At 36.4% G+C, this 14,097-nt stretch overlaps 1 protein-coding gene across 1 annotated transcript in view; it reads left to right on the top strand.

Annotated features, from left to right (window-relative positions):
* The window catches only part of LOC129269216 (formin-like protein 3), a 36,577-nt gene that overhangs the window by 10,183 nt on the left and 12,297 nt on the right, over positions 1-14,097 (top strand). Inside the window, exons 3-13 of the mRNA XM_054906683.2 lie at positions 1,033-1,220; positions 2,203-2,401; positions 2,937-2,987; positions 3,374-3,472; positions 4,316-4,462; positions 4,894-5,010; positions 11,340-11,477; positions 11,901-11,972; positions 12,275-12,343; positions 12,784-12,967; positions 13,878-14,018. Coding sequence (XP_054762658.2) covers positions 1,033-1,220; positions 2,203-2,401; positions 2,937-2,987; positions 3,374-3,472; positions 4,316-4,462; positions 4,894-5,010; positions 11,340-11,477; positions 11,901-11,972; positions 12,275-12,343; positions 12,784-12,967; positions 13,878-14,018 — 1,405 coding nt within the window. The remainder of the gene's footprint in view (positions 1-1,032; positions 1,221-2,202; positions 2,402-2,936; positions 2,988-3,373; positions 3,473-4,315; positions 4,463-4,893; positions 5,011-11,339; positions 11,478-11,900; positions 11,973-12,274; positions 12,344-12,783; positions 12,968-13,877; positions 14,019-14,097) is intronic.

The following is a 14,097-nucleotide window of genomic DNA, read 5'->3' as shown; positions in this document are numbered from 1 at the left end:
TAATTCTTCAAACTTAGCAACCAAGGGTTGTTTGGGAGAAATCGGGGGAGAACGGTTAATTTAAGATCTTGTATTACAGTAATATAAGTTATGTGTCAGTGAGAGCGAAATCATATTTTATTGATAAATGAATTTAAGTTCATTATTTGAAATTCATTGATCTATAACTTGATTCAGTAGAATAATGATGGTAGAAAAGTATTTTACCATAATCGACATAGATTGCTATCATAAGTGCAAACAATGAGCAGTTCCGAAGGAATTCACCTCCATTTTACTTACACTGCAAAAACTCCGGTGTTGATTTAACACCAGCCCGGAATCTATTATGTCCACACCAGAGAAGTATTGAAACAACACCAGTTTGGAATCAAACCGATGCAGTTTTGATACTAAATGGTGTTATATAATCACCTATCTGGTGTTAGACTAATACCAAAAGCGGTGTTGTTTAACACTTCTCTGGTGTGGACATATATAGATTTCGGGCTGGTGTTAAATCAACACCGGAGTTTTTGCAGTGTACTAACATTAACATAATCACCCACCCATCAATACCAAAGGGACACTTGACAGGAATCTGATATAGATCCTGACAAGAAAATGATAGATACTTGTCATCATGGCCCTGGGAAGATTTTCCTGGGGGGGGGGGGGGGGGCGTTGCGTGTATTATTCTCCATAGGCAGCACCCCCTGGAATTCTGTAAGTGTTAAAAATGGAGAAATGTAACCATAATGACCTATATTTTGGATTTGTATTATTTTTTTTGCTTATCAAATTTCTCGGAGCCAGAATAACCTTCATTTTGTAGTGAGACTCCCCCTTTTTTTGCTTGTCAAATTTACATCAGCACCCCAGTAAAAAAAAATGGTCCCAGGGCCCTGCTTGTCATTCCTATACTATTCAGTTTTATCATTATAGGCCTATGTCTTATTAGATATCCATTCAAATCGGATTAGGCCATCTCGTCCCCCTTTGATAACTCATCAATTAACCTTGTCTCTTCCCTCCACCCTTTCCATGATGAAGCCGTCGTTGAAGTCGTCGTTGCACGATGTAAAGTATTACAAGACGCAGCTGGAAGGCCACATCGACCCGGCCATCCATCAAGAGGCTACCATGAAGAAGTCATCGTGGAAGAAGATGGTGAAGACCCTTGCCCCCGTCAAGGAGGTCATCGAGGATCTCAAAGAAGATCTGCATTCAGCCAAGACAGAGTGAGTCCGACAAAATGTTGGTTCATACTTCCTCTCATATGGGTAAACACTGATTAGTGTGGGAGAATCTGTTATAATGAAGGAAATATTTTGTTATGATTATGGTTTTAATTAAAGCAGACAATGAGACAACGATATTTATGAAGTTTGGGCGAAATCCACCTACGAACAAGTGTTTTTTAAAATAATTTTTCAACCGTGTAATAACTTCAAGTAGCCCCAAACTATTACATGTTAATTTCAATGAATTGTCATGTTATTTTAAGGGTTCATGGCGATCAGGGTTTTGTTTCCGTACAATTGCGTGTGTGTATCTTTTTTTTAATACATAACTCTGTCGGATTATACTGTATATTAATGCACAAGTCAAAATGAAATTCAGTTTTCTTGAGAAAATAAAATTTTCAAAGATTTTTTTGTAAAAAGAGAATTAAGAAGAGAGGCCTGCTTACAAGATTTAAAAAGTAATCATAATACACTATGTTTGGTTGTTTTTCGTCTAACCTTCACTATGTTAAATTTGAATTTCTGTATTCTACGTCATAAGTTTTCTTAAAGAGTTTTCTTTCAGCTATCACTGGCCACTGCTCAGTCGTGTATTAATATATTTCATTTGCATTTGATATAATAACAAATTCGTCATTTAAAATAGATGAATAATTAAGTGAAATTGTAAAATAATAATGAGTATAACGATAATGATAGAAGAGAACAATGAGTGCAATGGAGAAAGGAAATAATTGTATGTATTAAAGGTGTCCATATTAATGTCAAATAGCTACAAACATAGGGGGGGGGGGGGTAAGTTAAAGACAAAATCGTATCACTCTCGTCGACCAAAAAGTATCCCACTGAAAACTGGCATTACCAAAATAATAATAATATGAATTTATTTTGCGCGTGCATTTTGACCGTTCATTTGAATTTCGAAATAACTGTATAAAGTCACTTTTTTAAATTTGCCACCCCACCCTTACTGCAGTTTCCTCAAAGCTTTTATCTCAGATAAAGTGGGTGGTGTCATTCTTCTTGCCAAGTTCTTGAGTCAAACCCAAACCCTTATTGAGAAGGATAGGAGTCAACAGAATGCTAACAACTCAGCTTCGATCCAGCCACCAAGCCGTACATCAACACTCGATAAGAAACAACTCAAGCTTCTCGAAAACATCAAACGCACAACAGTAAATTTATTACGAGTTTCATAATAGTTGTATAGGAACAAGGAGGGGGTAGATTTTAACTTATTTCAATGGGATTATCCCCTCCCTCCTGCAAGGACCAAAATTTCTGCACGAGAGAATACCAAAGCCTGATTTTGAAGAAAACAAAATATTGATAGATACAGTTCATGTTTTTTTTTAGCCAGAGATTTGCTATACCGGGCAATTACTTTTATACTGACGTCAGAACATCTTTTTTTATTTATTATTTTCCTTATTTTTTCTTCTTCAAGATCATCAAATTCATATTGCATAGTGACTTTGAAGGACATTACTTTTTACCATAATGTTCTCATCCGTTACTTTTGGACATCTCATTTTGATCCGCGAAAACTTGATATGAGTTTATCGTATGGGATAAACAACAACTTCTTGTTCATGTTTTGAATGTCTAAACCAGTCTATTTCGCGGTGGACATGGCCTGAAATGGATAATTATTATCTATACCTATAATGTTTTATATTATGATTATTGTTAAATTTACCTTTGTTGTAGATGGAAGAATCAGACGCAATGAACTGCTTGCGGAAAATATCGGAAGACAAGGTAATTCCTCTATCCTTTCTCTCATCATAATTATTGTTTTGTTGTCATTATTGTTATTAATAAAATACAGATCGAAGCAGAACGTTGTTATAGTGACCAACCGAGCATTGAATTTATTCTAAATGAAGAAATGACTTGAAAAAAATGAAAGATTCTTATCCAATTAAAAAAACAAATGGATTTTTTTTCAAATTAAATCTAGAGTTTGACTGGCCATTAAACAAAACCTTGATTTGATTTAAATCCCATTAACTTTAGAAGGATATTGGATCTTCCATTTTTATCCGAAATCATAAATGTGACCATCTGTAAATTCACTCAGCAGCAATAATATCAAGTATTATTGAATTTCATGGTTTCCTTTTCTTCCCTTTTCATGTTAACAGGAGGGACTTTCTATCATAATAAAAGGAGATGATGTCTTAGAAATCATTACATCATGTGTAATCAGCAGGTCATTATCGGCTAGACTGTATGCTTTCATGGTAAGTTAATATTCACTGCCGACGAAGGTTATGTATCCCTCAAAATGATGTTGAAATGAAAACGACACGTTTCATTTTCACCTAATGATTATGATTCGATGTATTATGGAGGTTACAGAGGTAGACCCAAATTAATGGAAATCACTGGGTCTATATCTTTTCCTATTGTCTTTGGTATATGATCACACAGCTTGTATGCTGTTTGTAAAAATTTATGGTAAATTCCCATGTCTCAATGAAAAAAAAAACAACATCAAAGGAATTCAAAGATCTTACCGAGTGATCACAAACAGTGGGTCATTTTGACCTACACGCGATGGATATCAGTTTTTTTTCTCAACAGAATTAGTTATGCAATTTATTACAATAAATTATGCAAATTAGGTGCGTTCTTTTCTATTGCTGATATTTTTACCTCATATTAGTGTATTAAGCATTTCAAACATCATAGTATAAGAAAAAGTCAACCGTGAGTATAAACATTTTATGGGGGGAGGTTATAGATTCAAATGATTATAAAGCAGTTATTATAATAACTATGAATATGTTCATTTCATTTGATTTCTTGTTATCCACTACGGATTTTAAGGAGGAACAATTTCTCAGGAATTGGTAGACTGGCGGTCTTACAATCTAACGATACGGCCGATTGAACTCCAATTTGGCCTTTTATAGGGCCATTTAGCACACGTACCCGTTACCTCGTCCTTTGGAGTGGATGTTAATCCGAATGTCCTCTGGTTGATAATTAGCTAGCATTTATGCTCTTCCAGCAGTCATGTCCACTAATAATTACATATTCCATCGGTTGTGTTGCGTTTTTTCCTCCTTTTGTAAATGCAGGTTTTGATCGCAGTCTGTGAATCAAGAGACGGTCTAAATCGAGTGCTAACCGCTTTGAGTGCCTTCAGAAAGAAGTTAAATGAGAAGGTTCGATTTCATGCCATCACACAAATGATGTTCCTTGAGAAATCAAGAGTTGAACTGGTGGTAAGTATTATCATCTTCAATTGATGCAAGATAAATAGATTTGATTTAATTGAATTAAATTTAAATGAATTTAATCTGATTCAATTTCTTAAAAGATTTTAATTCTTTCTGTAATATCTTGTAGCTGCCATGAAGGTCTTTGTCATAAGTTTGATGACCCTTTATGAAAACAATGTTGCTTTTGTCAGGATCAAACCATTATAATCAATGCAAATTTGTAAATTGCATTTTTGAATGTCTTTTTGATGGTTGAATTAAAAGAAACCACGAATTATATATGCTTGAAATAATATCGCTGTTTTCTTTTTAATCAAGACTTTCCAAAGGTGATCATAGTTTGCAATTTTTCCTTGTACATTTGCAACAATATTCCTCGATTCTCATGATTGTTATAACTGTATAATTTTGTTCTCTCTCTCTACATATTATAGACGATATGTCTTCGGTTTATCAACACAATGCTCAGCTCTACAACAGACATGAACAAACGGGTGTACCTGCAGTATGAGCTAGAGATGGCTGAATTTAATCCAATTAAACTAGAAAGGGTAAATTTTCTTCTGCTTTTGATATTTTTCACATTCTTTCCTTTATTTCATTCAAACAGTCAAACTGTATAAAAAACAGCTTCTTTCCAGTCTATATTTGTATTTTGATTTAAATTAAACGATTGTAATTAAGGTTCAATATGAATATGACATTAATTTGTTTCGCATCTCATATACATTAATGAGTAGGCGTATTATGATAGATTCAATTTGCTGTAATATGTAGTCTCTTTGGGGACATCCCGATAGACCGCGGGTCCGATAGACCGCGGGTCCGTTAGACCGCGGGTCCGATAGACCGCGGGTCCGATAGTCCGCGGGTCCGATAGACCGCGGGTCCGATAGTCCGCAGTGTGTGTAAAATTATGATCAGATATATCAAATGTCATCGAGAGGTCCAAAGGTCAAATGATACGAGGCCATGGGGTTCTATCAGGTGCGGATCCATGGAGGGCCGAGGGGGAACTGCCTCACCCCCCCCCCCCACCACCAGCTCAAAAAAAAAGAGGGGGAAGAGGGGAAAAGGGAGAGAATAAAAAAAGAAAGAGGAAGATGGGAAAAGAAGAGAATAGAAAAGAAAGTAAGAAGGAGAAAGGAAGAGAAGAAAAGGGGGAAAGGAAAGACAAAGAAAAAAGGGAGAAGAAAAGGGGAAAGAAGAGGGAAAAAAGAGGAGGGAAAAGGAAGAGAAGAAAAGAAAGGAGAAAGGAAAAGGAAGAAAAAGAAGAAAAAAAAAGAGGAAGAAGAGAAGAATATTTAAATAGAGAGAAAGATGGGAAGAAAGATAAGAAAAGAGAGAGAGAGAGGAAGAGGGGAAAAGAAGAGAAGAAAGAGAGAAAGGGAGGAAGGGGAGGGAGAGAAGAAAAAAGATTAAAATAGAAAAAAGGGAGAAGGAAAGAAAAAGAAAAAGGGAGAAGTAAAGGGGAAAAGAGAAAAAAAGTGGAAGAGGGAAAAGAAAGAAAAAAAAGAACGGAGTAAGGAAAAGGGGGAAAAGAAGAAGAAAAAAGAGAGAGAGTATTAGTGGGAAGAGAGGAAAAACGAGAAAAGAGAGAGGAAAAGAGGGAAAGAAAAAACAGCAAAAAGAGAAGAAAAGGGGGAAAGAAAAGATGGGGAAAGAGAAGAAAGGGGGGAAAAGAAGAGGGGGAAAGAAAGAGAGAAAGAAAGAGAAAGGAAGGAAGGGGAATGAGGATAAAAGAAAGAAAAAAGAAAGAAAAGGAGATGGTAAACGGAAGAGGGAGATGTTGACCTGGACGTTGATTTGGTGGCGCCAAAATGACGTTCGAACTATGGGGCGCCGAATTGATGTTCGATCTAGCGGGGCACCAAATTGATGTTCGAACTAGGGGAGCGCTAATTTGAATTTTGACCATAATGCGACAAATACATGTTTCAGAGAGGGGAGGGAGGGCAAAGTTATATTTCACATGGGGGCGCCAAGTTTATGTTCAACCGAGGGCGCCAAATTGACCTTGAACTTAGAGGGCTTCATGCAAATTCATTTTCGACCGGGGACGCAACATTGCCTGTTTATAGTGAAATATATGTCCTGCCAAAAAACTTCAATTAATGTGGCTGAATTAAAATATCCCGTTTTTACGATAACAGAAAAAAAAAATGTTTTCGAGTTTTAAGTCTGTTTAGCGAGATAGATACCCTGTTCAGGGTCACAAAAAAGGGTTATTATCAAATTCAGCTCGCGCTACGCGCTCGCAATATTTGATTAATGAGGTATGTATCCTCTGCTTCAATCCCACATGTAAGTTTTAGTGTTTTTCAAGTCAACATACATAGGTCGATCCAGGGGGCAAAGATTTTGCCCCCCCCCCCCATGGTGGCGCAAAAAGGGGTAAGAAACAGAAAAAAGGAAGAGAAAAGGACAAGCAATTAGAAAAGGAATTCTACCTTAGTCCTTCTTAAGTCAGTATATACAAAATTGAGCTCGCGCTTCGCGCTGGCATCAATAAATTGTTTAGTTATAATTATACGCATCCCGACCTTACAGTTTTTTATGCGAACGAGAAGCACAAGCTGAAAATATTTGATATTCTAACCTGACAACTGAAAATGTATTTTTCATTTCATCATTATAAAAGTTTTCAGCTAGCGCTTCGCGGTCGCATTCATTTCTTAATAGATATGCATCGTGTTCATCATAACAACTACTAACATAGGCGGATCGAGGCGGCCCGAGGGCAACCTCCCCCCTGTTGACAGAGCAAATAAATTGTGAAAAACGGGGGAAGAAAAAAAAGGGGAAAGAAAGGAGAAAAAAGAAGACGAAACATAAAAGGTGGAAGACGAGTGAATAAAATAAGGTCAGAAGAAGAAGAAGACAATTTTAAAAAATATTTGATGTCACTATATTAAAGTTTCGCTCCACATCGCGCTCACATTGCCTGTTCGATGAGATACATATCTTGCTCAATAGGATGATATGTAGTTTAAAATATCAAGTTTTGATATCAATATACAAAACATAATTCAGCTCGGACATCGATCTTTCATTATTTTGTTTTATTTACCAATTTATGTTTTAAGTGCTCTGGAAAATGTCAGTTTTATGGTTTGAATCAACATTTGCAACATTTTGTGCGCTCGCACTATATGCCAAGTAGGCCTACGTATTGTCTTTTTATATTTCATATAAGATTCTCTAAATATACCTTTTCAGGTGTCTCGATTGTAAAAAAAAATAATAAAGGCCTATGAGCTAGCGCTGTGCGCTCGCATTTTGATTGGTGAGTTATGTATACCTATATATTAATTTTATAACAAACTACTTAAATCCCCCCATTAAAAAATTCCGGATCGCGATTTGCGCTCGCATTATTTGCTAAAAATATATCAACCAATTAATGAATCCTATTCATGATTACAAAAATACTTAAAATATCCAGTTTTTAGGTCTCATGCACTGTCAACAAATTTCACACACTCATTAGGCTTTATAACAGATTAATAAATATGAAATAAAATTTGTATAAATTCATTATAACTAAATTGTCCCTTTTTCAGAAATAAATATCAACAAGTTTTAGGAAAAGAAAGAGAAGATAGTCATCATTCTTATATGATGACAAAATGTCCTTAGGCCTAAAATGTCTCGATCCTAGGTCAAATAAATAATAAAATATCAGCTCGCGCTTCGCGCTCGCATTATTTATATAGTGCTATCAAATTTCTTTATATACATAGTGCTGTAAACAGTGCTTAAATTGACCCTTTTCATATCGGAATTTCAAATATTATTTTCAGCTCGGGCTCTGCGCTCGCATTATTGATTTTTATGATGAAAAATGAAATGTATTCAGATTGCCAGGATTCTGTCTAACTCTAAAACACGCGCACGCATGTTTTTAGGATACAAAGCTTGATCTTATTCAAAACGTGCTAAAATTATCCAGTTTCGAATCAGAATATCAACAAAATTTTGCTCGCGCTTTGCGCTCGCATTATTATTGTAGGAAGATACCAAAAATTACCCATCCTTTTTCATGATTGACAAACATGAATCGAATGTCCCATTGCGGGATTTGAAATCTCATCTTTTTAGGTTGGAATATCAAAAATGATCAGCTCGCGCTTCGCGCTCGCATTATTTAATCGTTGAAATATGTATCGTCTTAATGGCTAACTGCAAAACATCCTTAACATGTCCCTTTTCGACCAGGCCAGAACGAATATTTAACATTTCTGCTCGGCTTCGCGCTCGTGGTAATTATCTAGTTACATACGCTGTTCAGGTTCACAAACATTGCCCAAAATGTTCAATTTTCAGGACAAAATACATGAAATTTCATTTTTAGATTACATAGGGCTTAAGAGATTATTACACATTTATGTTGCTTATAAAGTAAAGCTAGGAAATGACTGTTAGGACATGGGTGTTTTGCCCCCCCCCCCCCAAAAAAAAAAAAGAGAGAATCAAGACTAAGAAAAAATAGAGAGAAAAGGAAAGGGATTATGGTGAAATATAATATTATTTTCCAAATATTATGTCAAAATCTATCACAACCTTGTATTTTTGTAATAAAAATGTCAGCATATTTGCTTGCTCGCTTCGCTCACTGGCAACTTCTTATTAATTTTATGCGATACACCATATCGAGCCCCCACGAAATTGTTGGCTCATTTATACGGCACTGGGACAACCCCTTCAAAGAAACAAAAAAAATCAACTTTGAGCGGCCGATCGGGGAAAATATGGATGAAAAAATGGCCCCTCACCCTAATGGCGGAAGCTTGGTCCGCCCCTGACTTAGGCTTTCATGATAAATCTATTAAAAAAATCAGATCGCGCTTCGCGTTCTCATTATTTATTTAGGTCTTGTGAGATACCTCAATTTGTTTTTAAGAATGAAATATCAGATTTTCTTTGACGTCTACCCCCCCCTCATTTCATTTTTTTTAAACTTGGTGCCCTCGCCACCCACCCCCCCCCCCCCGTGCACCCATGCTGAATAAATACGCCACTGATGAGGAGAATTAGTCGATTGCTTCGAGATTGCATTATTCCCAAGAGGTTATCATTAATATTATTGAAGGGTATTCTAACACAACAGTACAGAAACTACAGCTCCCGTTCACAGAATATTCTAGTAGGGCCTACTCTGGCTAGAAGTTAAACCAAATTGAACCCCCCCCCCCCCCCAAAAAAAAAAAATCGCTCGTGCTTTGCGCTCCCATTGATATTACATTATATATTCATGGATTTTTTTTTTCAAGAACACATGAAAAAGTGGTCTTTGGTTTTGTTTTAATGTGATTATAAGATAATTCAAAATCCATTTAAGGCACTTTAGTTAGCCTGGCCGGGAGGGAGTGGGCGCCATTTTTCGAAAAGTACACATATGGGCGCCAAAAATCAGGTCAAATTTGCCCCCCCCCCCCTCCCTCCCCACGAAATCCTGGATCCGCGCCTGGGTTCTATAACAATAACCCAATTAGGGCAATCACCCCCTGACAACTACTTCAAGGAAAATATTATCCCCATATTTTTACCGGCGGGGACTGATACCCCCCCCCCGGAAATTTACCCTCCAGATAATTACCCCGGATAATTACCCCTAGTATGGAGCCTTGAAAATGCCATTAACGTGACGACATGGCGTGGTACTTTATCTTGCCATGTCTTAATTAATCATTGGCGGCGGAAGGCAAAAATATTTAGGGTGGTCCACCTGAAATTTTGGGATGGACACAGGTAAAAAAATTGACAAGCAAATCAACCAAAATTTATAGGAAGGACCACCAATTTTGAAAAATTTTTGACAAGAAAAAAAAGGTTATAACCAAAATTAGGGGGACAAAAAGATTTTAGGGGGGGGTCCACCTCAATTTAGGGGGGGGGGACGTAGAAAACAAATTGACAAGTAAAAAAAAGGTTCTCAACTAAAAATCTAGGGGGGACCGTCCCCCACCTCAAATTTAGGAGGAAAGGTCCCCCCCCCCGCTTCCGCCGCCTAAGTAATTAATACGCTTATTATTTCGACATAGCGATATATTCTATCTTGTCAAGTCGATATGTCCACATGGCGAGATATGAAGTGTACAAGTCCCGGCGAGAATCCCGATATATCGCTATGTTGACATGTAACTTATTTAAGTCGACTTGGCAAGATAAAATATCTCGCCATGTTGACATATAACTTTTTATAAGTGGACTGACTTGGCAGGATAACGTATCGCGCCATTATTTAGTCGACATGGAAAGATAAAGTATCTCGCCATGTCGTCAAGTCGATGGCTCCGTATGGCGTCTAGAGGGTAAATTTCCGGGGGGGGGGGGTAACAGTCCCTGACGATAAAATATGGGGATAATATTTTCCTTGAAGTAGATGTCAGGGGGCGATTGTCCTTTGGGTCATCGTTATAGAACCCCAATGGACTCGTATCATTGGCCTTTTGACCTCTTGATGGCATTGGATCTCACTATATCCTGACCATAATTTTACACACACCGCGGGCTATCGGACCCGCGGACTATCGGACCCGCGGTCTATCGGACCCGCGGTCTATCGGACCCGCGGTCTATCGGACCCGCGGGCTATCGGACCCGCGGGCTATCGGACCCGCGGTCTATCGGACCCGCGGTCTATCGGGCTGTAACCGTCTCTTTATCCGTCCTCTCATTTCTTTCTTTATTTATCAATTTTTACTTTTGATTTTTGTGTGAGCCCCCCTTCAAAAGAAGGAAAGCTGAGACTCCCATGGCGAGTACCTATTGCAACCATTGACTTGATTATTTTGAATGATTTTATTCAGAGCTTTCTAAAAATCGAAATCTTATTTTTACTCTACTTTATCCTCTCCTCATCATCTTTCATCTGTAGTTGTATCGACTAGAAGGCGAGCTACCAGCTTCAATCAAACTAGAATTAGACGCGTGGCACAGTCGTTATGTCAGTATTCAGAGACTTCAAGAGAATCTAACGACCATAGAAACAAGGAATGCTCTACTCAGAAAAGAGGTATGTTTTTTAGCATATTAACTCTATGAAATAGTGAAATTGATGTTGCTTTCCAGGTTTAAATTCATTTTTTTTAATGACGCTTGCTAGAAAAATGAAATAGGAAGATTAACTATATAAAAAAATAGAAAATACTTTGTTATCTTTATTATTGTTTCTTGATGATACATAAAATAGAATTTTTTTCAGATTGGATAAATAATTATCAGCATTCGGTGCAATACAGCTTTGATAATGGTCAGTGAACATAGGACGTTTGCCCACTTCCCCTCCATAACTGTACTTGATTTCCTAGTCATTATGACAAGTGTCCTCCTTCACACTTGCTATTATTCTGCTGATCATGTTCAGCACTGCGAATGCCATAAGTAATGTTGTGTGAGTTCAAAATGTGAACCTATATCTTTGTATCTTATTGTACAGGTTGACAGACAAGGGTCTAGAATGACAGACTACGAGGCTGAGAACAAAGCATTACAAACCAAAATTCTAGATGTAAGTTTTCCTTCTTTTCCACCTTAACTCGTCATATTTGGTGCTAGTTTAAGTATCTAAATATATTAATGACTTATAAAGATTTGTGTATAATGATACTGATTTTTTTTAATTTAAACTTTACAGGTTGTAGGTAACAATTAGATGAGGTGTTTCTTATATATATATATATATATATATATATATATATATATATATATATATATATATATATATATCTCAATGCTTGTTTAACATTTCTCCATAATTAGCAAAATGAAATATACCGATCTTTGATATGATTTTGCTCCTCTGAATTGCAGCTCGTTGCTAGGTCAGATGATTACAGAGACAGGGTCAACGAACTTCAAGACACTATTGAAAAATTGACGGTAAGATTCTGTTTCTGTTTCTGTTTGTGGTAACTCCCGTAGGAACTCGGCAGGACAGCATTTTTTGCTGGTAAACGCCAAGCTGGTATATAACCAATTACCTTGGAAACTCTTTCCTCCGTGTTCCCACCAGAAATATATTCTCATTTAATCATCAATAATGTTAAGGACATTTCCGGAATGTACAAAGTGATCAAGCCCTGTATAACACTATTAACCCCTTATGATTTTTTTCCAGTACATTCACAAAAATGTGCTGCACTGTGTGACGGTACGCAATATGGAATAGAAAATTAAGCACCTGATTAATGAATCAGTTGAACAAATTTAAGTTAATTGATGCATATTGATAAGGTATAGAATGATCACTGTGATGATCTAATAAAATAAATATCACTTTAATGATAAATACTTTCAAATGCTCTGTTTGGTTCATGTAGCGGGAATACACGAAGAAGACCGGCCAGCATGCGGAGAAACAATTTCGTAACTTTAATAATTTGATGAAACCTCTAGAACCCGAACAGGAGGGTGATGAGGTGACTGTCATCATCGAACCACAGAAAACAGGAGAAAGAAAACTAGAGAGAAAGACATCTGTTATCGGTGAAAAGAAGAAGGAAAGTGAGTTATAGGTTTAACATTGAGGATTTTCTCTTCTGGAAATTATATATTTTTAGAAAATATTTTTTTTCTTTAAAAAAATGTGAAAGGTTTCTTCTATAGATTTCATCAGTGACTAAATGACTTTTTAGTAGGGCTATCATAAATGAATGACTGAAAGAAAGAAAGAAATAGATAAATAGAGAGAGAAAGAAAAAAGAAAAGAAAGAAAGAATGAATGAATGGATATGGATAAATAAAATAATTAATTGATAACAATAAATTAATTAAGTGAATGGGTAAGAATGAATAATGATTTAAGATTCAAATTTCAAAATTCAAATTTACAAATTTATTAAAACATTTGATTGCAGCTTGACTGCCGATTGACAAATGTTTCTCAAAACAAAATAAAAATGAATATCCAATGAAAAAAATGTAGAACTAAAACAAATCAAGACATCATAACAACGCATTATGATTAACATTTCAATATCTCAAGTAAAAACGCAGTTTAAAAATGTTCATAACGCTGTTTACTAAATGAATCGCACAGTAGTAGTTTGAATAGTCTAAACAAGTGACCTTAAAAAACGAAGTTTAATATTTAATAGTCAATTCTTAGTAAATTTAGCATGGTTGTTTAATGTGTTAAACAGTTACTATGCGATTCATAATTATATAACAGCGTTGAATGAATTTTAAACAGCGGTTTTACTTTGATATAATGGCAATTGTGATATTGGGTTTGGAAAGTTCCTTTGGAAAATTTTGGAAAATAAATGTGTTTGAACAAATGCAAGGAAGTATCAAAACCATTACACGAAGGGTGTAAATCATGGAGCATTATCAAACAAGACATTTAAGATGTTATATTTCTATCTAATCCTCAATAAAATGTTTCTTTTTACTTCTTCAAACACTATTTCAGTTGTCATTTCCAAGCCCGCCGCATCGAAGAAGGCCAAAGCCCCACCCCCTCCTACACCCCCACCTGCCCCTCCTGATCTGCCACCTAGTAAAATACCAGGTGCCCCCGGTGTACCCCTTCCTCCACCTCTTATCGGTACAGGTGAGTATCAGTCATGTCTACAAATTTATTTTTACACATTACAGAATAATGGTGGCTCCAGGTTAAATTGATATAGGGG

Source organism: Lytechinus pictus, chromosome 10 (genome assembly GCF_037042905.1).
Source record: "Lytechinus pictus isolate F3 Inbred chromosome 10, Lp3.0, whole genome shotgun sequence".
Taxonomy (NCBI): domain Eukaryota; kingdom Metazoa; phylum Echinodermata; class Echinoidea; order Temnopleuroida; family Toxopneustidae; genus Lytechinus; species Lytechinus pictus.
The sequence above is the reverse complement of the archived record's forward strand: the minus strand, read 5'-3'. Positions and strand labels throughout refer to the sequence as shown.